The 25,143-nt window shown below is 42.6% G+C and overlaps 1 protein-coding gene across 2 annotated transcripts in view; it reads left to right on the top strand.

Moving 5' to 3' along the window:
- stx3b (syntaxin 3b) overlaps nt 1-25,143 on the top strand; it is a 43,882-nt gene that overhangs the window by 16,310 nt on the left and 2,429 nt on the right. The window contains exons 2-10 of one of the 2 annotated variants that reach the window (XM_084331296.1): nt 8,896-8,970; nt 9,853-9,952; nt 12,782-12,856; nt 13,037-13,107; nt 15,289-15,397; nt 16,768-16,841; nt 16,940-17,074; nt 21,830-21,940; nt 24,914-25,033. In XM_084331296.1, coding sequence (XP_084187422.1) covers nt 8,896-8,970; nt 9,853-9,952; nt 12,782-12,856; nt 13,037-13,107; nt 15,289-15,397; nt 16,768-16,841; nt 16,940-17,074; nt 21,830-21,940; nt 24,914-25,003 — 840 coding nt within the window. In that variant the 3' untranslated portion in view covers nt 25,004-25,033. The remainder of the gene's footprint in view (nt 1-8,895; nt 8,971-9,852; nt 9,953-12,781; nt 12,857-13,036; nt 13,108-15,288; nt 15,398-16,767; nt 16,842-16,939; nt 17,075-21,829; nt 21,941-24,913; nt 25,034-25,143) is intronic. The other variant, XM_084331297.1, reaches the window with a different exon arrangement.

The raw sequence follows: 25,143 nt of genomic DNA, 5'->3' as shown, positions 1-25,143 counted from the left end.
GCGAAAAAATGAAATATTGATCTCAATATCGCTGTACAGCGTGGTCTGGCGGTCAAAGCATGGTGGGCAATAACGTTTTAAAGCGTTTCCGGTGGTGGATGTGTTAAAAGGGAACTATCTTACTGTTTCTTTCACCATTTGTGCAATTTGACACAATTCCACAATTCCTGTGAGTCTATGAAACACATCTGTAAGGTTTTTTTCAAAAAAATTCATTGTTTTGTATTTCTAATCAAGTACTCTAAAGCAGCGTTTTTCCACTTCAAGATTTCAAGCTGTTTGTGGCTGGGCTCCGCCCATACTCGGAATGCGATTTGAGTGACAGACTCCCACCTGTAGCTCCGCCCATACTACTCTACTATCGTCAAAGGGAACCTAATACAGAAAAAAATGCTGCACGCACACACAAACACACACACACACAGAGACTGCTCCCTCCCCCGAGAGCCCCCACCCGTGCTAGCTGTGTTCTCTCTGTCTCTGACTGCTCCCTCCCCCGATAGCCCCCACCCGTGCTAGCTCAAGGTGCTCCCATAGTCGAGCAGACTGTACACTGAGCAGACTCCGCGGAGGTCCGCGCGGCTCTTTGAGCTTTCATAGTCGAGCAGATCTCAGCGGACGTCCGCGGTCTATTTCCTACATTTCTCGCACCAGTTTTACTACATTTCCCACAAAAAAAGTTTTACGCACTTGAATAACGGGTATATACGCAGTAGGGCTGTCTTAAATGCTTCGAAGCTTCGAACGTTCGATTCGATGGCACAAGCTTCGAACATTAAAATATCGAAGTTTAAAAAAAAAATTAAAAATATTATTTTTTTTTATATTTTTCAATATTTTTTTTTTTACTTCGATTTGTGTGTGTGTGTGTGTGTGTGTGTGTGTGTGTGTGTGTGTGAACTACCCATCCCAGTTAGGACAGCCGAATCCCGTCCAATCTTTCGCCGTCGACTAAAGACTCACTTCTTCAACCATTATCTGAAATGATATAAAAAAAATCTAACCGTGACTAACCTTACTGTCATGCACTTGTCCTAATAAACTAACCTACACTGTAACACGCAACACTTTGATGAACATTGTTACTCAGCTGATAGAGTTGTACCCTTCTTGCTGTCTTGTCGTACAGAACTTGTAAGTCGCTTTGGATAAAAGCGTCAGCTAAATGACTAAATGTAAGTGTGTGTGTGTGTGTGTGTAGGTGTGTGTGTGTGTAGGTGTGTGTGTGTAGGTGTGTGTGTGTGTGCGCGCACCTTGTAGAATTCCACACATAAGAAAGAAAGATACTGGGATGAACAAACAAAATAGGAAATAAAATGTAGAAATGCATGCAATACATAAATAAATATGAATCTCCATATATGAAATATAACATTTAGATAAGGTGCTACTGAGATGTTTTGGTGAGTTCTTTGTTTTTTTGTGGAAGTTGCCCTTCTTAAAAATGCATGAACATTCACTGATAATTGGTCTGTAGTGGAGTCTACAAGGTCTACATTGCCGGACCATGTAGAATCCGGACCTTGTAGACTGACATAATTCTGTGCATAGTTTAGTCTACACAGGCCATATTTCAAATAATCAAAATCTTACTTCATTCATCTTAAACATTCTTGATTTGGGGGATTGGTAGTTCCCATGAAATCTGAAGTTGTTCAAACGACAACAGCGATCCACCTTGAATTAAATCACACAGCCGAGTGAAACCTTGTTGGATGCGTCAGTCACGAAAGGGGCTACTTAATTAATTAATCCAACCAACTTTATTTATAGAGCACATTTAAAAACAACAACGTTTACGAAAGTGCTGTACAAGTCCCACAACATAAGATTAAAAAAAAAAATTAAATAAAAAAAAAAAAAAAAAAAATTTGAAGCTTCGAATTAAAATCGAAGCTCGGCCCCGAAGCTTCGATTGCCAAAAAAAGCTTCGAAGGTCAGCCCTAATAGGCAGCGAGATGCAATGTACCGTATAGGCTTGAGGTGGACAGCGCGTGGTGCTGAAATGAAACACGCATTGCATGAAATAAAAGCACCAGTTTTATTTAAAAATATTGGAAACGGAGATAACATTCTATGTTATCTCCGTTTCCAATATTTCGAAATAAAACTGGCAATTTTACACACTTCATTTAGAAAAGCCATTCAAACATCTCTCTTGGCATGGAGCGAGTGGTCAGAGTAAAATGCAGATCGGCGTCACATTAAATGCAGTTCGATGTCAACCAAAACGCCGAGCAGCGTTTTGTGTGACACCAAGTCAGCGGCGCGGATGTCCGCGCGTCAGAAAATAGTAGCTTCGCACCTGTGGGTCTGCTGTCCGCTGAGATCAAAGCTCAAAGAGCCGCGCGGACCTCCGCGGAGTCTGCTCTGTGTACAGTCTGCTCGACTATGGGAGGGCCTTCAGTCTTCTCTCTCTGTCATCATCAGCGTGGCTATTTAGCTAGCTAGCCGCTAATGTTAGTTTACCATGTAAATTAATAACTAGTCTAGGATGCAAAGCACTTTCACTTTTCACTGCACATAGAAACAGCGGGAGCATTTCGGGAGCAGCACATGTCCTGTGTGTTTTGCTCATACTATTTACGTTAGGCTAACGTTAGGCTAACTCACTGCACTTCCTTCCTTGCGGTCTGCACTAAATAAAGGTAGATTGTGGGCAGTGGCTCCAACCACAGTGTGTGCGCCTGGTGGCAACAAACATAGAGGGGGCGGGCGTTATTATGCAGATGAGAATTGTTATTATTTCAGATTACTCAGTTCAGATGAGAATTGGAAGAATGCGCCAAAATGAGAATTGGAGACATAGACCCCATTAATATAAACCTACATAGCTAGAAAACAATGCTAAACACTGGAAAAGGCCATTTATAAGAGAGTTCCCCTTTAATTCATATTTACCCATGTTCCACATACTTTAGCCCATGCTAGTAAAATGATGCATGGTTAAGTGCTTAGTAGACCAATGGGTATACCGGTACAACCTCAATGTAAGACTAAACAAATATCTACATTAAGCCTACTCTTATAATCGTGTTGTTACAAGCCTAGGCTTCACCTGTAACTCTGCCCCTCCACCTGCCTCTACTTCTCTCTCTGAGCAGCTACTTGGCTGGACTGCTTCTGTCACCTGACAAAATAATACATTGATGCATGCCATATGAAGAGGGAGACAAGATATGCCTATATTTATGCAGCTTTAATTAAAGTATTATGATTATTATACATTATCCCCCTAGTATAACATTTGTCACAATACTGAGCCTCACAGCTGCCATATAAGCCATTATTGAGCCTCACCTGTGAATCTGCCTCTCCACCTGCCTCTCCTCTGTCTGCCTCATCCTTGTCTACCTTTCTTTTTTTGGATGCCATTCTGACTGATCAAGTAGCTGCCTTCCTGCCTGATCGAACAAATGACCAAATTATCCAAATTTCTCACACACACACACACGCACACGCACGCACACACACAGTACTTCAACCTCTAATCCAAGTCTGATGCAAATGGCTAAGCAAGTTGTTAGCTATCATTCATTGTGCTAGCTAGTTAGTTTCTACTAACCTGAGCTAGAAATTAGCTAGCTAAGGTTAGAAACATAGCTGGCTAAGGTTTGTTTACTAGCTTAGGTTAGTAGATAGGATAGTTATGTAAGCTACTTACGGTCATCACTCACGGCAGTGAAAAGGGAAATTCTGATAAGTCCAGTAGTGTTTTACAGGTCAGGTCCTCCGCACTGTCTGCACTAGGGGTGAGTGTGTCATATAGCAAGCAGTAGTGTTTTGTCTGCCATAGCATATCTCTGTGATCTCCCAAAATTGCTGGCTAACTAAAGCTTAATTTATACATTCTAAAGTTGGCAGTTGTTGTTAGAATGTTGGAAGTTTAAAATTCAGCTGCACTCCAAAAAATCAATCCAGCATATATTTAATTAGATATAGCCTAATAGCTATAGCATATTTAAACATACAATTTCAAAAAACGTGTGTAAAACAAAGGATTATTGTATTAATGTTAGCAATCAACTTGGGAAGTTTCATGGTGATATCTGTTAGTTAATTTCTTTACCCTATTCAACTGTAGTGAATGGTGTATTGGCGGCTGCCATCTTGAAAATGACCCCTTTTGCAAGTTTAGATTTTAGTAGACTTTTTGTATGTTATTTAGCATGACCAATGGTACCAGAATCCATTGAAAAACCGTTTGTTTCCATTTTTATGAGGTTAGGTGTTTTTTTCCCCATAGATTGACCCGTCTATTTCTTTACACTGTTTAGCACTGTACCATTGCAGAACAAAGGTCTGGCAGAGGCCGTTTGCATTTATCATTATCTTAACTCCTACTGAATGAATTCCACTGGAATCAAGTGGAGGGATAAATATAAACATATCCCACAACATGGTTCATAATTAGAACCATATGGTTGGTAGTTTGCTCACTAGGTAAGTAATTTCACTAGGTATAAATCTTAAATAATACAGTCGATGACGAGGACCAGCAGACTGAAAGACAGCTTCATAAGCTGTCAGGAATAGGTAATTACCCTGCCACCGGCAATGATGTCAACTTTGTCTCCTTGGAAGGGGAAAGGAATTCAACCAATGGGACAGTTACACCAACATACACCAACCTTTCAAGTCAGACTGTCGTGAATGGTACTTTGTGACAGACAAGCCATATTGCACTAAACATTGTAAATCTCCTTATCATTAATCTATTGGCACCAAATCTATGCACCCTTTCATGCTTGGATAGCTCATTCTGCTTATTACCTCATATAATGAGATTACCTCATGTATGTGTGACATACACCCTCCAGCCCTCGCATATTGACCACATAATCATAGGTTCTTATACTTGATACGCCATAGTGTTTCTACCCTGAATTATCAACTACCTTCAAAGGGGGCCCGAATTAAATATGTCTGCCCCCATGTTTGATGTCATTAAGCCCTCCTAATCTACATCACAATGCAAAGTGTCTAACACATAATTTGTTGTTGTTGGCTATAGCCTTAGAGCTAACATTAGCTACCACACATGTCAGCTAGCTACTGTTAATCAACCATACCAAAATTATTTGATTAGAAACTAATTAGCATTAGCTGTAACTAGGGCTGGGCGATATAACGATAACGATAATTATCACGATATATTTTAATAATCGATATGGAAACCGTCTGTACACAGTAGGCTATGTGTGCTAGCAGAGCTAGTCTCCAGTCACGAGTCCCGGTGCACATGTGCGGTGGTTTGTCCACCAAAAAAGCGCCAAAAGATAGAAAAGAAACTAGCAGAGCCAGAACTGTTCAACTCCCCTGGTGCCACAGCCAGCAGAGAAGCCTGTTTACTTTCGCTTTCAAACCAGCTGCAGCCTGAGAACTGGAGTGTGAGGGGATGTAACACTAAAGATGGCGGCAACGACAAAGAATTGTTGCAAAATAAACATACATCTGTTGTTAAAGTAAAAATAAAAAAATAAAAAAATAATATTTTATACTTATAACAATATCGATAATATCGAATATCGAGTGATATGATATTGTTATCGATATCGTTATCACGATATCATTTTTGGCCATATCGCCCAGCCATAGCTGTAACATTTGTAACCTGACATAGCAGCCCTAATGTTTTGTAGCAAATGTTTGCGCTATTGCTTGCCAACAGCAAAAGAAGATGTTAGACACTTTGCATTGTGGGGTAGATTAGGAGGACCAAATTACATCAAACATGAGGGCATACATACAGCATTTTGTGGGCATTTTGTTATTGTTCTGAACTGTAGGCTAATGTCCTCCAACTCATGAGTCATAATAGTCACATGATGTGCTTGTAACATTTATGACACCTGTTGTGAACGTTTCCTACATGGCTTGGATGAATATTCCCTTCCTTATATTGATCCTGTCAATGTCAAACTATTGATCCTGTCAATGTCAAACTGTTTTTCCACTATCAGCTAGCCTTTGTGTGTCTTTTAGGTTTTGTTTCATACATCATTTTGCTTCATACATCAGGCTGTCGGGAAGCTGAACTCATTGTTAATTCATTGTTTATATTGTACATATCTTGCAGTCCTGTAGATTGTGTGTTTGTATAATTGTGTCTTACATTTTTACTTTTGTTGTTTATATTGTCTTATGTTTTTATATACACATGGAAATCAGGGAAATGTAATTTCAACTTTCTGTATGTCTTGCACAATAGAAAATGAAGGTGACTTTGACTTTAAAGTTCATATTGGACTATATAGGAACTGGGAAGTGTGATACGTATCAAACTGAAGATGTAATTTTGTTGTGATTGGAGTATCAAGATGGCAGGGTTTCAGACGGGTCAGTTGACGCTCCAAAATATTACAAAACCATTTTTCACAAAATCTGACTTATTTGGATTTTTAATTAGCCTATAATTTGCACTCCAAACAATAACAAAGAAAACAATCACACTGACGGATAATACATACAAAGTATTGATATATTGGCGAGCCCTACTCCCTCATATTTGTTCTGTCAATGTCAAACTGTTTTCTAAAATCAGCCAGCCTGTGTTAGTGTGGGTTTGTTATTTTGGCTTGTCTTGCTCATTTCATCGCCACATTTTTCACCGACTGAGAGACACAGGAAGGAAGTGGGAGCTCAGTGTTCTCTAGCTGTGACATAGTGTGAGTGCACACCCATACAGTAGGCTACATGTTGTGGTGAATAAGCCCCTGTACACTACACACCCATACAGTAGGCTACATGTTGTGGTGAATAAGCCCCTGTACACACCCATACAGTAGGCTACATGTTGTGGTGAATAAGCCCCTGTACACACCCATACAGTAGGCTACATGTTGTGGTGAATAAGCCCCTGTACACACCCATACAGTAGGCTACATGTTGTGGTGAATAAGCCCCTGTACACTACACACCCATACAGTAGGCTACATGTTGTGGTGAATAAGCCCCTGTACACACCCATACAGTAGGCTACATGTTGTGGTGAATAAGCCCCTGTACACACCCATACAGTAGGCTACATGTTGTGGTGAATAAGCCCCTGTACACACCCATACAGTAGGCTACATGTTGTGGTGAATAAGCCCCTGTACACACCCATACATTAGGCTACATGTTGTGGTGAATAAGCCCCTGTACACTACACACGCATACAGTAGGCTACATGTTGTGGTGAATAAGCCCCTGTACACTACACACGCATACAGTAGGCTACATGTTGTGGTGAATAAGCCCCTGTAGACATCCAAAACAAGTTGTGTGGAATGGATCTAGCGCACAGGGTGTGTTCATTGTGCTTTTGTGTTCACTGGAGCAGGGACATTTAAGCTGCATTTATGGGTAAAAGTTGAAGGTTGAGGACTTGAAAGAACACAGTCTCAGGATACAGTGAAATGGGCTATGTTGCATTCAATGTAAGCCTTTCGTACTGTAAAGTTAGGGTTGTGCTGTATAGTATATACTAATATAGGGTGGTAGCATTCAGAATATTAGTTTGCTACTAGTATAGGGTTGTATATTTCCGTAATACTAGTTTAGAATAGAATGTGGGCCATATCTTGGAGGACATATTACAAAGCGCTTACAACTATCAGCTGAGTCAGGATAGACTGGGAGAAGTCAGGTGACGAGAGAGAGGGGGAGGGAGAGAGATTCCTTGTCTTTGCTCCATGTGAGGAAAGTCAAGGGTTCAGACTTTAGACTCTCAGTAGTTCAGTGTAACTCTCAAAGACATGAACATTTGAGTTGGTTTTGAGACAAACACAGCTCTCAAGGAGACGACCCACAGTCCTCTTCCTTATCTGCTGCCATCATTGTCCTCTTTATGCCTTTTTCTTCTCGTCTTTCTGACCTCCGACATAATATAGGTTTATGTTCCCTCTCTCTACGGTTCTGACACCACAGCAGCACGGCAGCGCGGAGCCTGTTGACATTGTATTGATCTGAGGTTTCTGATCATCTTCTAGAGGCCAGTTGAGAACAGTTTGGGTTCTTTAGTCCAGCCCTGCACACACACACTGTAAATATTCAATGATGTACAGTACACACCCTGCAGGACTATAGATCACCTTACACACCCTGCAGGACTATAGATCACCTTACACACCCTGCAGGACTATAGATCACATCACACACCCTGCAGGACTATAGATCACCTTACACACCCTGCAGGACTATAGATCACATCACACACCCTGCAGGACTATAGATCACCTTACACACCCTGCAGGACTATAGATCACCTTACACACCCTGCAGGACTATAGATCACCTTACACACCCTGCAGGACTATAGATCACCTTACACACCCTGCAGGACTATAGATCACCTTACACACCCTGCAGGACTATAGATCACCTTACACACCCTGCACGACTATAGATCACCTTACACACCCTGCAGGACTATAGATCATCACCTCACACACCCTGCAGGACTATAGATCACCTTACACACCCTGCAGGACTATAGATCACCTTACACACCCTGCACGACTATAGATCACCTTACACACCCTGCAGGACTAGATCATCACCTCACACACCCTGCAGGACTATAGATCATCACCTCACACACCCTGCAAGACTAGATCATCACCTCACACACCCTGCAGGACTATAGATCATCACCTCACCTCACTCTGCAGGACGATGTGTTTTCATGGAACAGCTCTTCCTCGCATTGATAATGCAGTCAGTTTTCAGTCATTATTGGCTGGAACTTTAAAAGGTCATACTCTAGTTAAGCACAATTAAGCTACATGAACATGAATCTCCCAGGTTCTTACTGACTGATTAGCATGTAAAGGTACTATAATGTAAAGGTACATTGTATCCCAAATGTACACGTGGTCTGATACCGTCTCTGCTCTGTCTTCTTCCTTCTAGACATGTGACCAAGACGATGATGAAGTGGAAATTGCTATTGACAATGCAGCCTTCATGGACGAGTTCTTCTCTCAGGTATGTGTGTGTGTGTGTGTGTGTGTGTGTGGGGGCGGGGGGGTACAGTCATCTGGTCTCACTAGTAGCAGTTAGCAGGGTATTGTTCAGTATCTGGTCTCACTTGTAGCAGGGTGTTCGGTATCTGGTCTCACTAGTAGCAGGGTGTTCGGTATCTGGTCTCACTAGTAGCAGTTAGCAGGGTGTTCAGTATCTGGTCTCACTAGTAGCAGTTAGCAGGGTGTTCAGTATCTGGTCTCACTAGTAGCAGTTAGCAGGGTGTTCGGTATCTGGTCTCACTAGTAGCAGTTAGCAGGGTGTTCGGTATCTGGTCTCACTAGTAGCAGGGTGTTCAGTATCTGGTCTCACTAGTAGCAGGGTGTTCAGTATCTGGTCTCACTAGTAGCAGAGTGTTCAGTATCTGGTCTCTAGTAGCAGTTAGCAGGGTGTTGTTCCATCTGGTCTCACTAGTAGCAGGGTGTTGTATTTGTATTTACACAGAGTTAAACAAAAGTCAAAAAAGATACATAATAACCATATTGTGAAGGAGAAGTTAGAAGCCTAGAGGCTTATCGAGAACTTCCCGTTTTGTAAAATCAAAACATACAAAAATATACATTATTTTAAATATACCAGTAATACATTCAAAAGATATGTGTTAACACAAACATACATACACACAGTACATACATACATATACTGTATACGGCGTAGTCGTACATAATAATACATAACCACCTACCCATGTCTGCCATATGCTTCAACCTGGTAGTCAGTTGAGCATATGTAACTGACCAGTCTCTTAATATCAAACTGCATTTACATTTACATATTCAATTTATGTCCCTTGCCTATTTGTAATTGTATGTGGTGTGTGTGTGTAATACATTGTGTGTGTTACAGATTGAGGACATCAGGAACAGTATTGATAAAATTGATGACAATGTGGCTGAAGTCAAGAAGCTCTACTCTGTCATCCTCTCAGCTCCCACATCAGACCAGAGTAAGACATTCTCTCTCTCTCTCTCTCTCTCTCTCTCTCTCTCTCTCTCTCTCTCTCTCTCGCCTTTTATTTCTCTCTCGCGCGCCTTTTATTTCTCTCTCGCGCGCCTTTTATTTCTCTCTCTCTCTTGTATTTTATGGCCTCTGCAGATCATCAGTGGCAAAATCTCTTTCCACTGGCTGAGCCACTGTGTTCCTATGGGGAGCAGCGACTAGGAGCTGGCTGAGCCACTGTGTTCCTATGGGGAGCAGCGACTAGGAGCTGGCTGAGCCACTGTGTTCCTATGGGGAGCAGTGACTAGGAGCTGGCTGAGCCACTGTGTTCCTATGGGGAGCAGTGACTAGGAGCTGGCTGAGCCACTGTGTTCCTATGGGGAGCAGCGACTAGGAGCTGGCTGAGCCACTGTGTTCCTATGGGGAGCAGCGACTAGGAGCTGGCTGAGCCACTGTGTTCCTATGGGGAGCAGCGACTAGGAGCTGGCTGAGCCACTGTTCCTATGGGGAGCGGCACTAGGAGCTGGCTGAGCCACTGTGTTCCTATGGGGAGCGGCACTAGGAGCTGGCTGAGCCATTGTGTTCTTATGGGGAGCAGCGACTAGGAGCTGGCTGAGCCATTGTGTTCTTATGGGGAGCACAGTGGCGCCCAACTAGGCTGCAGTGCTACTCTTGGCGTGGCGCACTGCTAGAAATTGCCACCGAGTGCTGTGCTCAAAGTAAAAATAATTTCAACTTTGCCCCCTATTGCCAAATGCGCTACATATCATACGACTACATATCATACCTGCGCCTTGCCTGGCAGCGAGCAAACAGCAGAATGCTGATCATGTCATAGGCTGTCATGGTACAGTACCAATACCATGGTATATTCATGATCATAGTACAGTCATGGTTATGGTACAGTCATGGTATATTCATTATCATAGTACAGTCATGGTATATTCATGATCATAGTACAGTCATGGTTATTGTACAGTCATGGTATATTCATGATCATTGTTGTGAAGGATCAGATTAAACCGAATATGTATATTTATTTATATATATATATTTAATTGTATTTGTATATCGTTTGATATCCCCTGTATATTCATTGTACAATATGCACTGAATATCCCTTTAGTCTACTAAACAGCCCATAATGGTTTCATTCTACCATTGGACGAGAACCTGGCGCCAGGTTGCCATACCCCTAGGTCCAAGTTCAATCGTGCCGCCTAACATGTCGTGGCAAGCCCCGGTTCCGCGCAGGAATATGTCGGGCGAAATACGAATGGTACTATTTGTTCATAGCGCATATATATATGGCGCAAGTAAAGTAGAACTTTCTTTTTAGTCCAGTTCTTTACCCTCCAACAGAGTGACAGACGCAAAAGCCTCCCCACGACGCACGTGTGGTGTAGTAAGGCCTACTTGGCCCAGAATAGGCATTGAGATATCGTGTAGATTAATAGTTGAATAGTCATAGTTTGGCACTATACCGGCGAGTTGGACGTATTCTATTAAGCTAATAATAGTCTATGTATGGTGCATCGTTCTGTTAGAGTTCTAAAGTTATCAGTACCCCCATCGTTCCTGACGTTATCTGGACGCTTAACCAGGCTGGGCAGACCCCTAGTGGTGCTTGCATCCGAGGAGCTCCGGGCCAAGAGCGACTGGACCTGTATATTGGATTACTCTACCCGGACGACGGCGAGCCTTCCACGGCTTGGATTATGCTTTGTGTGCTTTGATTATTCCATGGATAAAGGCCAACACTGCGGAGTGTTGGAACTACCCCCCGGAGAGGACTCCAGGTGAGACGGCGCTCTACACCAGTGAGGTCGCCTCACGTCTCTCCGTTGTGGACCGGCAGCTACCGTCCACAGAGGGTCCAGCTGTATTTGTCTGCGGACCGAGGTTCTGTGGGCACCGTGTCCAAGACTTTGGATTCTCCCAAGACACCGTCGGCCAGATGGGATACCGCCAGCGGCTTCTCTAACCCCCCCCCCTCCTACTGTCTTACAACCAGCGGGACACCCCCCCCCCCCCCCCCCCCTTAGTGTATCCAGCTATAATCATCTAAGTACCATCGCTATCGTTTCCTAAATATTCCAGGTTGTATACTTACTCCCTGCGTAACCAGAGATTGGACATTCAATGTTGATTTACCTACGAATACTCATTTGCCATAAAAGTGCATATTTCATATTTCAAATCATAAATGTAATTAAGTGATCGTTGTATACACCTTTTGCTGTATTAAACCTTCGATTTGGTACATTTGTGTGGATTCGTTTCATCAGGTGGGAAAGTGTTCATCATACTTATATCTTGTACTGGATGGCCAGAAGTTAAAGTACATGAGGTAGTGGTATTAAATATCATATCTAACAATACAGTCAGGGAATTGTACCCCTCAGTTACAATCATAGTACAGTCATGGTTATTGTACAGTCATGGTATATTCATGATCATAGTACAGTCATGGTTATGGTAAAGTCATGATCATAGTACAGTCATGGTATATTCATGATCATAGTACAGTCATGGTTATTGTACAGTCGTGGTATATTCATGATCATAGTACAGTCATGGTTATTGTACAGTCATGGTATATTCATGATCATGGTACAGTCATGGTTATGGTACAGTCATGGTATATTCATGGTTATGGTACAGTCATGGTATATTCATGATCATAGTAAAGTCATGGTATATTCATGATCATAGTACAGTCATGGTATATTCATGATCATAGTACAGTCATGGTATATTCGTGATCATACTACAGTCATGGTTATTGTACAGTCATGGTATATTCATCTCACATTTCTGTCAATGTTCTCCCCAGAAACCCAGGATGACCTGGAGGCCATCACCAATGACATAAAGAAGATGGCCAACAATGCCAGAAACAAACTGAAGTGTGAGTCAGCGCAGCACTATGATGACTGGGACTATGCTTAGGAGGACAATTTCCGTTTTGATGACATGTGCATAATAAATCGCCATCACATTATTTCTTAACACAGGATGTGTGAGGGAGTGTATTTCCTGTGTGGTTTTAAATCAGTTTATTAATCTAGCCCTTTGCATCGGTCCTCAGCCATCGAGAGGAACCTTGAGTCGGATGAGGAGGAGAGGGTGTCGGCAGACATACGGATACGTAAATCACAGGTAAGTGACTGTGGTCTAAAACAGTTCAGGGGGCCTCTGCCTGCAGTTTGCATGCTTTGGAGACCATCCTCATCCCCCATATAAAACATAGCTTCCGACAGTGCAGTTTTTAATAAATGGCATAATTCCACAGTCCTACAAATGCTCAACAAATGTTGAGCCTAATTTCTTGCTTACACTTCTGACATATTGTCTGAGGAGTAACTGATTTATTTATTATTATTATTATAAATTCTTTTTTATTTAGCTGGGGTAGATTTGCTGAGCATGTATACTCTTTCATCAATGCCCTGCTTCATACTCATGTAGTCATACTGACACTGTTGCCACTGAGCAGCTCCGGTGGAGCATTTGGGGGCTAAAGGGGCAGCTCATAAAAAAAGAAGAAAAAAAGATTACTGGGTGATGATTTCTGGAAAGCGACATTGCTTTTGAGTTTTTTAAATCGATTATTTTGGTGCTTTGAGCACAAACCAAGTACCACTTCAGCCCAGTGTATTTGAGTGGCAGCAGATATATCTACAGCAGATATATCTACAGCAGATATCTCTACAGAAGATATATCTACAGCAGATAAGATATCTCTACAGAAGATATATCTACAGCAGATATCTCTACAGAAGATATATCTACAGCAGATATATCTACAGCAGATATCTCTACAGCCGATATATCTACAGCAGATATCTCTACAGAAGATATCTCTACAGAAGATATCTCTACAGAAGATATCTCTACAGCAGATATATCTACAGCAGATATATCTACAGCAGATATCTCTACAGCAGATATCTCTACAGCAGATATATCTACAGAAGATATCTCTACAGCAGATATCTCTACAGCAGATGGCAATACAGAAGATATCTCAAACTAGGCAAATTACTAAAAATATATCTGGTTGGATAGATAGCACTCCAGATAAGAGTGAAAATATGTTTTTATTATTTTCATTTTGGGTGAGCTGCCCAAAAGTGCTTTGCTCAAGGGCACTTCAGCGGTGGAAGTGAGGTTGGGGGGAGCGTCATTTATTCACTTCACCCATCCGACGGCCCTTCGGTCAACAAACCCACTTCTCTACAGCAGATATATCTACAGCAGATATCTCTACAGAAGATATCTCTACAGCAGATATCTCTACAGCAGATATCTCTACAGCAGATATCTCTACAGAAGATATATCTACAGCAGATATCTCTACAGAAGATATCTCTACAGAAGATATCTCTACAGCAGATATCTCTACAGCAGATATCTCTACAGCAGATATCTCTACAGAAGATATCTCTACAGCAGATATCTCTACAGCAGATATCTCTACAGCAGATATCTCTACAGCAGATGGCAATACAGAAGATATCTCAAACTAGGCAAATTACTAAAAATATATCTGGTTGGATAGATAGCACTCCAGATAAGAGTGAAAATATGTTTTTATTATTTTCATTTTGGGTGAGCTGCCCAAAAGTGCTTTGCTCAAGGGCACTTCAGCGGTGGAAGTGAGGTTGGGGGGAGCGTCATTTATTCACTTCACCCATCCGACGGCCCTTCGGTCAACAAACCCACTTCTCTTTTTTTTTTTTTGTCTATGTTTTCTCCCCATTTTTCAATTTTTCTCCCTTCCCCAATTTCGTATTGTCCAATTCTACCCTCCCCTGTCTCGAACGTTGTTAGGCCATGCCTCCCACAAGCCGGCTGCAATGTGGACGAAGCCTTGCATCACGTGTCCCCTCCGGTACACGAGGAGGCAGCCGTCGCATCTTTTCACCTGCACAGCGCGATCTCTCAGCGGCGAGGGTCTGCGTGGGAGGGACACGCCGCCCCCGTTGCTTCCTGATTCTGCTGCGCAGGCGCACCAACCGACCTGTAGGAGTCGCTGTCCACAACGTCCGATCCCCACCCACCAGCTTCCCACCCCCTAATACTGCCAATTTTATTAGTATGAACGACCAGCCAAGCTGGTAGCAACGCCGAGAGCTGGGCTCGAACCCAGCATATCCTGCGTTGGTGGCGAGCGCCTTGCCCACTGCGCCACCTAGCCGCCCGCAACAAACCCACTTCTCTCAACCTTAAAGCCACCACTGACTGTGACTGAAGTGCGCTGTTCATTCCTTTGGAAAACAGCAGCAAAAACCAACGCCAATTGTGATCGGATAATTACTACTTCCTGTTGTCTCCCAGCATGCAGTGCTGTCCAGGAAGTTTGTGGAGGTGATGACTAAGTACAACGAGGCCCAGGTGGACTTCAGGGAGAGGAGTAAAGGACGCATCCAGAGACAACTAGAGATCAGTGAGTTAGACAGAACCTACCTCTATTGAGCTTTGTATTTCTGTATGTATGTGTATATAAACAAAGCTCTATAACGAACCACTGCAGATTCTGAGGGTTGAGTCAAAACTCGTCCTAACTGATGATTGCAAGTTCAGATTGTGTTTTCAAAGGGATAAGTCTTGACAAAGGCAGGAGGTGAAGATGCAAGCTGCTGCTGAAATACAGTATAAAATTACCCTTTTCTCTCTTTTCAAATCCTCCAGCTTAGCTGTTCATTTCCGGTAATGGCGCCTTAACACATCCTGCGCCAAGAACGAGTTACGCCGTTTTTGCCCGCCATGCGTTGAACGCCAAGAACGACTTACGCCGTTTTGGGATCAATATTACATTTTTTCGCCATGGCATTCATAATTCATCCAGCCAACCTCGGACTCCAGCAGGACCCTGTATGAGATTGCAACGCCTCAATACCGCCGCCTGGTGGATGGTCGCGCGAGTTACACTCTCGCCAAAACCGGAAGTGCCGATCGGTGCGTCGAGGAAATCCCTCTGGCAGTGATATCTTGTTACGTGGCTCCAGACAAATACTATAGTGCATTTGGATCGCTTTCTAAACTTAATAATCGATATGATTTCGTAGTTTATTGTGCCATACAAACCGGAAATGGATGTAGGAGATCGGCGTCAAATAATTGGGATCTTTTTCCTCCAGTCTCATCGGCGAACGGTAAGAGGACCGTAACGTTATTTTCAGCCCGATTGTTTATTCATTTCACTGCAAACCATCTGATCAATATATCGACCCATGCTAAATAAAGCCGCTACTGACTATCAAGGAATTATAAACGACCCCCCCCCCCCCCCTTTCCTTCACGCATGATTAAGCATAATGTATACCGATCATATACATTTGAATTTTTTGATATAGCATACTTATATTCTAGACGTTATTAACACAACAATGTATGAATGAAAAAATATAATGTTCCCACATCCTGAACGATAGATAATCGATGTTGAATGGGCCATAGTAATGTCAATATAGCAATAACATTTTAAAAGTGATAGCCCTGCAAAGAAGGTAAACATCTCCATAGGCTTTCAACGGTGGCAGACTGGGTATATTGATGGATATAACCCATGGCGCCCAATGTGTTAATGAATTTCCCAGAAAACCACAGAAGAAGGAGCCATTATCGTAAATGAACAGCTCTCTGTTGATCCCTTTGAAAACACAATGCAAACCTGCTATAATTAGTTAAGAGTGTTGACTTAACCCTCAGAATGCAGCTGTTCGTTATAGAGCTTTGTAAATCAGAATCAGAATGGTCTTTATTGTAGTTTTCACATACAAGGAATTTGATTTGACTGTTTTTGCAACTCTCTAGCTGGCAAAGCCACAACAGATGATGAGCTGGAAGAGATGTTGGAGAGTGGAAACTCTGCTGTATTCACTGCAGGGGTAAGTGTGTGTGTGTGTGTGTGTGTGTGTGTGTACACACACCTACTGGGATGCATGTGCCAACATCACCAAACACACTAATCCTTTGCCATCTCCAGATCGTGGATTCGGGCATCTCAAAGCAGGCCTTGAGTGAAATAGAAGCCAGACACAAAGACATTGTCCGCCTGGAGAGCAGCATCAAGGAGCTCCACGACATGTTTGTAGATATCGCCATGCTGGTGGAAAGCCAGGTACACTCCTTCACTCCATTCATCCATCAATGTTCACTCATTTATCCATCATTATTTCAGCCTCACAACCTTGCATTCTAACATTATTGCATTTATCTAGTTTTCTCCAGATCTATCTATCTATATCTATCTATCTATCTATCTATCTATCTATCCTATCTTATAGACCACTGCACTTCCGTGTTACATTGAGCTCATGGAGGAGAGAGCGGGGGGAGAGAATTAATGAATATGGATGAGAGCCTTGACATTAAGTGGTTTTAGTATACGTAAATTATATGATAGATGCCTGTAACTGTGAATTATTCCTGTACGCTGATGATTCTGCTCTGCTAATGTCACATAAGGATCAAGCCACTCTTGAGAGCTCACTGAGCGAAGAATTGGCAAATGTTAACTCTTGGCTTATTGATAACAAGCTATCTTTACACTCTGGGAAGACGGAATAAATTCTCGAAATGATATATATTCATCAATATAGATAAAAAAATAAATAAAAATCTAACCCTAACTAACCTTAGTGTCATGCACTTGTCCTAATATACTAACCTACACTATAGCACTCGACACTTTGATGAACATTGTTACTCAGCTGATAGAGTTGTACCCTTCCTGCTGTCTTGTTGTACAAAACTTGTAAGTCGCTTTGGATAAAAGCGTCAGCTAAATGACTAAATGTAAATGTAAATTCTGTTTGGCTTCAAAAATAAATTAGGTAAGAGCCTGGAATTCAAGGTAAAATTTTATTCTGACTACATGGCAGCAAAATCATCTGTGAAATACCTAGGTTGTATATTGGAAGGTAACTTAGATGCCGAAACATGGCCAGTAAGGTATTGAACAACAGAAAACTAACAGTTTTTGGCACTGACAGCTAGGTATTTAGATAGGGAGACAAAACTAGTGGTGGCCAACTTGCTTATTTTGTGCCATTTCGAGTTTGCATGTACATCTTGGTACGAGGGCCTAATCAAGTCCCAAAAAACAAAACTACAGTCGGCACAGAACAGACTGATCAGGGTCATATTAGGGTTGGGGCCCAGAGACCATATACTGTAGGTAAGAACCAACTTAGAGAGATCACCTGGCTACCAGTGGAATCCATGGTTACCATGGCCAGATTGACCATGGTACATAAAATCCGATGGAATACATAAGATCAGTGGAATCCAGGGTTACCATGGCCAGATTGACCATGGTACATAAGGCCAGGTCCCCATATTCTTAAAGAGATGCTTTACTCGGGTAAGCGAAGTGCCAGAGCCAGTGTAGCAGATGTGAGCCATCCTGCTTTTAACAGTAAGTGGGAAAGGGTTCATTTACTTACATAGGTGCTACACAGTGGAACGATCTCGACATCAGTGACAAACTGACAACCAATCTGAGGTCTTTTAAGCGGCAGATAAAAGCTGGTCTTTTAGAAAAGGTTCCCCTATAGAGCGTCATTAGTATAGAATTTTTGTTGTTGTGTATGTACTGTATATGTCATATGTTTTTGTATTGTAATGTATATTTAACGTATTAACTGTTAATTGTATGAGGACCTCAATGGAAATAAGTCCCACGACTTTCTTGTGACATCCTTTCGGCACTTTCTCGGCCGAGCTATAGTCACTTTTCCGCACCTACTCCCGAACTCTGCATGTGCAGATTGCCCACGGAGTATCTGGATTGTCCAGAGATCTATCTTCATCAATCTGCACATGCGTAGTTCGGGAGTAGGTGTGGGAAAGTGACTATAGCTCGGCCGAGAAAGTGCAGATCGACTTGGGATTGGTTTCTCTGTGTTCAGGAGACTTGGGCGTATACAAGTCTATTGGATCATGTCTCCAGCACCCCCACAGCCATAGCTTTTTCCCCCTTGATTTATTTTGAAAAGCAGTAAAACATATTTACAGCAAATCGAGGATGTCACAAGAAAGTGCTTATCGACTTTGGATTGGTCGCTCCGTATATAAAAGTATATTGGATCATGTCTCCAGCACCCCCACAGCCGTAGCTACAACTACTTAATGTCAAGGCTCTCATCCACATTCATTCATTTTCTCCCCCTGCTCTCTCTCCCATGATTTCAGAATACCGGAAGTTTTGCGGTGGTCTATCTCTATCTCTATCTATTTTCCAGCTCTCCCTCCACTCTCCTCTCCTGCTTTGGTCCAGGGAGTGATTCTCTTTTGTTTCTCTTTCAATCCCATCTACCTCCATCTCATCCATCCATCCATCTCACCCCCCTACCCCCCCCTCCCCATGACTAGGAGGTTCTACATGAATGCACAGGATTTATACTAATTGAGCACCAGTTGTTTGTCATACTATACTTGCTCACCACACTAGATGGAAATGATAAATGCACTCTTCTCTCAGTGCAATTAAACATTTAGTTTATTTTCAGACCATCAATGTGTTTCTGCTATGCTTTCGTCAGGGTGCCACAATCATACAGATTTTTTACCACACTAGAATTAAAACACTTTCATATCGTAGACCAGTCACTCATCACAGCTTATTATGTGTAACCACATATTTCTTGTTGGCTACCCCATGCTTTCTGAGGAAAAGCCGTGTTGGAGGTAAGGAGCTTAATTTTCTTGCCTTCTTTTCCGTCTTTGTGATGTGATTTCTGTGAAATATCTTTTTTAGTTTTGTTAACCGTTGTCTGTGGAATGGATGATTTCTACTTAGCCTGGGCTCACGCAGCACTTCAAAGCTTGGGACACAGATGGGGTCCTTTGACGTATATATGTCAGCAAATCCACATTAAAGTGAGCCTGTGCCATATTTTATGCTGATTGTATATCTACATTTTCTAATTGGTAATCGTTGCCTCAAGTTCAAGTTTGTTTATTATTTGTCGTAATAAAATACAGAATACTTTATGATGAAATACTTGTTTCTGTATGAGTCCCTGAGAGTGTGCTACATACAGTAAAAAGGGAAGTAATTAAGAGTAAGTGAAAAGTAAGTAAAGGAATGTTCAGTCAATATAAATATATACAATACAGAGTAAAATGAGTAACAGTGAGGTACAATGCAGAAATTAGATGAGGTACAAAACGTAAGGTAGGGTGCAAATGAGGTATGAATGTAGTGCAAATCTCTTTAATAATAGATGAATATAAAGTGTGTTAAAGGCCAACTTGCAGGTTGTATTTTTGTTCAATAAACAATGTGACTAGGCCAACGGTGACTTTCATGAAGAGGCAAAAAATATGTATCGAAATTGACCCAGTTTTAACGTTTTTTTTATACATTTTGTCGACCAAACCACAACCACCACGCACGTGGATATTTTAATCCATGGTTCATAACGTGCGTGTGTCATCTTAATGATGACATCACACCAGGTACAGGGCAGCAGGGGCTCTGAGAATCACAGGCAGGTAGTGGCAGGAAGCAGAGAGCCTTGCTACTACTAGCCGAGGATCTAGTATCTGTTTCACCTAACACTAGTGCTCCGTGATCATAGCCATTCATCTCTAAAGCTAACCACTATTTGTAAAAGCCACAACCACGTTACCATATTTGTAATAATGTAAATCATTGTGGCGTTGTACATATTGTGTATATAACGTTAGTAGCTAAGTTAGCTAGCTTGGTAGTCAGCATTCTCGAAACTCCTAACATGCCCCGATTTAAAATTGTTCTCTCCTCTTTGTATACCTTTGTCCTCACAAGTATTCTGCCAGGGAACTTATGGACACGACAATAGTAGTAGTTATAAGGTGTTTGAGCTTGTAACGTTAACGTTAGTTAGCTAATAGCTATCGTGGTAGCCCGTTTCGTGACTGTGATGCACCGAGTGGGGCTACTATCGTATCAAAATGCTGTGACGTGTAACTTGCTAGCCGGCATGATGCGTGTGCAGTGCTTTGCCCCACAGGTCTGAGAAGAGGACCTGCACATTTTACTCGTTCCCAAAACTCTTTTACATGCTCAGATTTAAAATGGTTCACGACAGTAGACATAATGCTAACGGGGTAACGTTAGCCAGAGCCATATAGCCAGTAGTACTATGACCCGGACGGGCATAAGGCATAAGTTACCGGTAGTGACGTCACGGCAAGAGTAAGGTTTAACCTGCAAGTTGGCCTTTAAAGTGAGTGTGTACATGTGGATGTGTGTTCAGTGAGTGTAGATGATGGGTTGTTACATAGTGTCATTGTCATTGAGCATCCTGATGGCCTGGGGATAGAAGCTCCTTCTGAGTCTCTCTGTACTGGCCATGAGACTCCGGTAGCGCTTGCCTGACCGCAGCAGTTCAAAGAGGCAGTTGTTTGGATGACTAGAGTCTTTGATTATTCTCTTGGCCCTGCAACGCTTGTTATAAATGTCCTGGAGAGTGGGAAGCCCACCTCCAATTGTGCGTTCGGCTGAACGGGCCGCTCTCTGTAGTCTGCTGCAGTCTTGTGCTTTGCTATTCCCAAACCAGGAGGTGATGTTACCAGTCAGGATGCTCTCTATTGTGCACAAGTAGAAGTTCTTGAGGTTCTTCTTACTCACTTTGCACTTCCTTAGGCGCCTAAGGAAATAGAGGCGTTGCCTTGTACTACTAAAGCTCTCACCAATACTGGAGACTGCGGAGTACAGTCGCGTGACATGCAAAAAACCTCTGTTTTCAACTTCCTTTGCGAATGAAAGACGCGACTATTCTTGTCCAGTTTGGGGTGACTATTATGTCTTTTAGAGTAGTGTTTTTCAATATTTGTTGTTAGTTTTTGTGTTTTCCATTTCTCACTGTTTTTTTTTTTTTTTTAGGGTGACATAGTAGAAAACATAGAGAAGAATGTGTCTAAGTCTGTGGACCACGTAGCCGCTGCTAAATCGGACATCATAAAAGCGAAGAGGTGCCAGACTAGAATCCGCAAGGTACTGTACTTGTTGTTCTACTTCGCTGCCATACTAATGTTCCCTCCTCTTACTTCCTCTGCGCTGGACACTGTAAAACCACACTGTCTCACACTGCATACTTGTGTGTATGACTCCCTCACCCCCAACACACACACACACCACCTCTGCGTCTTTCTCTCTTCTTTCTACCTTTTCCTCTGCATGCCTTTCTCTTCCTTCGATAACCCGCCACCATCAGGGCGGAATGATTGACAGGATTGAGAGCAACATGGACCAATCGGTGGGATTCGTGGAGCGTGCGGTAGCGGACACTAAGAAAGCGGCAAAGTTTCAGCAAGAGGCTCGTCGTGTGAGTGACCGGTGTCGAGAACTACTACGGTCTGGCTTCCCAAAAGCATCTTGTAGTAGCATTGACTTCCTCTTTTTCTGTTGGCTAACGGTGGAACAGAAGGGGAGTTCAGGGAATACCACACTCCAACACAGATCCCAGATCTGTTATTCCCTAGATGTTCTCAACTCAAACACAGACCTACTACCTAGAGCATATGGATAACTCGAGGCTGAAATCAAGTGATATTCCCATTTGTTTACACTAAAGATGCTCTTGGGAAACCCAGGCCAAAACATGGAGACCCTCCCCAGCATCACGACCCAGATGTTCACATTGACTGTCCCATGATGACCCCTGACCCGTCTTGACCTGGTGTGGTTTGTTCCGGAACCTTCACCCTGTGTCCTGTGGATCCTTCCTGCTTCTCAACCACCTGAACCCGCTCAGAAAAACCTATTTCCCCGCTCCTCATTTGGACCACGATCTCTCACATACACAGACAAGTCTCACAGACTATTGTATACACACACAAACACTCACTCGCCTTCACGCTAAACTTTTCTCTCTCTGTCTTTTGCCCTAACTGTTACTATTCGATGCAGCATTTATCCCGGTGTGATACCATTGTCTCCATATGATCCGTAACAGTCATATTAAAAACAAAATATGGATTTGCTTTTCTGGGTAAATATTTACTTATTCGCTTTAGCTTATCCAGCTTGGAATGATTGGAAATTAAATATCTTTATTAACAACTCAACGTCGCTAATTCCTGTGATTAATGTACTGATTTTGGCAGCAATACTAAATATGCACCCTCTGTATGACCTACAGTAGTTCATGTAGATTTTACCTATATACTTTTTTCCGTGTCGTCCCTTCTACAAAACGGTCATTGTTATTGTACTTTCTTAACGGCATCTCCTTTTAACACTTTGAGTGCCACGGATGCTTTATGTCGTTAGTTCATGCCGCCTGTTGAATGCCAGCAACGCTATATAGCGTTTGTTTGTCTTTTTTTTTATTAGCGATTTGAATTCATATTTCATCAATCAAGCCTCACGCTAGTGCTCCAAACTCTCTCTGAGCTCCATTGGGAAAATACCGCCCCCTATCGTCTCTCCCTGTGTAACTGCACCCCATTGGATTAGACTGGTGGGGGGGGGGGGTTCCAGTTTCCTCATTTTACTTTTCAGTCAAGCCATCTGAAGGATCGAAGTGATTGCAGAGCCGGAAAACAACGTGGAATACATATTTACAGTACCCAGCGCTGAATCAATAAACGTGATTGATATTTGGAATGGCGATCAGGAATTGGAATAATCTTTTTGGAGAACATCTGATCTGAGGTAAGGAATCAATTTTACCAGTCTTGGGGTAATCGGATCTGTTTTCACCTCTATATCAGCGTTTGCCCCATGTGTGTGTGTGTGTGTGTGTGCTGATCAGGAAATGAGAGAATAGATTTTTCAGCTCGCTTCTCTAGCGTGCATAAGTACACATATACTATCGATAATCTAGCGTTTATTTGAAAACGATTCATAAATAGGCCGAAAAATGACAGTTTTTTGTGTATTCCAGAATATTCCAGTAAATGCCGTTTATCACGGAAAAGTTATATTTTCCTGAAACTTTCAAGAAAACGAGGGCTTTTCAAAATGCTATAAAACGGAAATTAACCGATTATTAAAAAAAAAACGAAAAAAATCCGTTTCGACAATGTTGACTGCAAACAAGTCATTGATAAGTGACGGGCAGATTAGACACATAGCCATAATTTAAGACATAGATTATGCGTTCACAACGCTATCATTGAAGTGGGTGGTGGCATTCAACGGGGGTAAGGCGCACCGCATTGCTGGTAATCGAAGTGTTAAGAATGGCGGCTGAGTGGCGCAGTGGGCAAGGCGCTCGCCACTAACGCAGGAGATGCTGGTATCGAGCCCAGCTCTCTGCGTTGCTACCGGCTTGGTCGTTGGCAGTGTTAGAGGGTGGGAAAGCCGGTGGGTGGGGATTGGACGTTGTGGACAGCGACTCCTACAGGTTGGTTGGTCCGCCTGTACAGCAGAATCAGGAAGTATCGGGGGCAGCGTGAGCCTCCCACGCGTTACTCCTCGCCACTGAGAGATTGCGCTGTTCAGGTGAAAAGATGCGACAGCTGCCTCCTCGTGTACCGGAGGGGACACGTGATGCAAGGCTTGGTCCTCACTGCAGCCGACCAGTGGGAGGCATAGTCTAGCAACGTTCGAGACAGGGGAGGGGAGAATTGAAGGGAGAATTGGCGAGGCGAAATTGGGATGGGAGAAAAATTGAAAATAAGGAAAAAAAGTGGATACAAAAAAAAGAATGGCCTTGATTGCATAATATAGATGATTTCAACCTGACAACGGAGACTAAATGGACCACATTTGACTCAGTCAGTTGCTTGCATTAACCCTTTCACTACCACACTACATAAGGTTAACCCTTTCACTACCACACTACAGACAGTTAACCGGTGGTAGTGAAAGGTTAACCTTCTGTAGTGTGGTAGTGAAAGGTAACCTTCTGTAGTGTGGTAGTCAAAGGGTTAACGCTTCAACAGGAAGTTAACTGCCATTCCAAGCTGTTCAATTCCACTGAAACAGTCTGTATATACTTAATTTCCCCCTTCCCAACAGAAAGTGGTGATTATAGCTGTGATTTTGCTGTTGGTGGCCGTAATAGCTCTGATTGTGGGGTTGTCAGTGGGATTGAAGAAGGAAAGCTGATGTTTTTTGAGTAACAGGAGAGTGTAAAGGGTGAGTAACAACATGGACTCCTCCATGTCAGAGTGGGTGTGGGCAGGGAAGCGTTGGCAAGGGTTTGCATTCTCTTCAGTCTAGGCAACCTGTGTGGGTGTGTTTTTGCA

This window comes from Notolepis coatsorum, assembly GCF_963971535.1.
Source record: "Notolepis coatsorum genome assembly, chromosome: 16".
Taxonomy (NCBI): domain Eukaryota; kingdom Metazoa; phylum Chordata; class Actinopteri; order Aulopiformes; family Paralepididae; genus Notolepis; species Notolepis coatsorum.
Note: the sequence above shows the minus strand (reverse complement) of the source record. Positions and strands in the feature narration are given on the sequence as shown.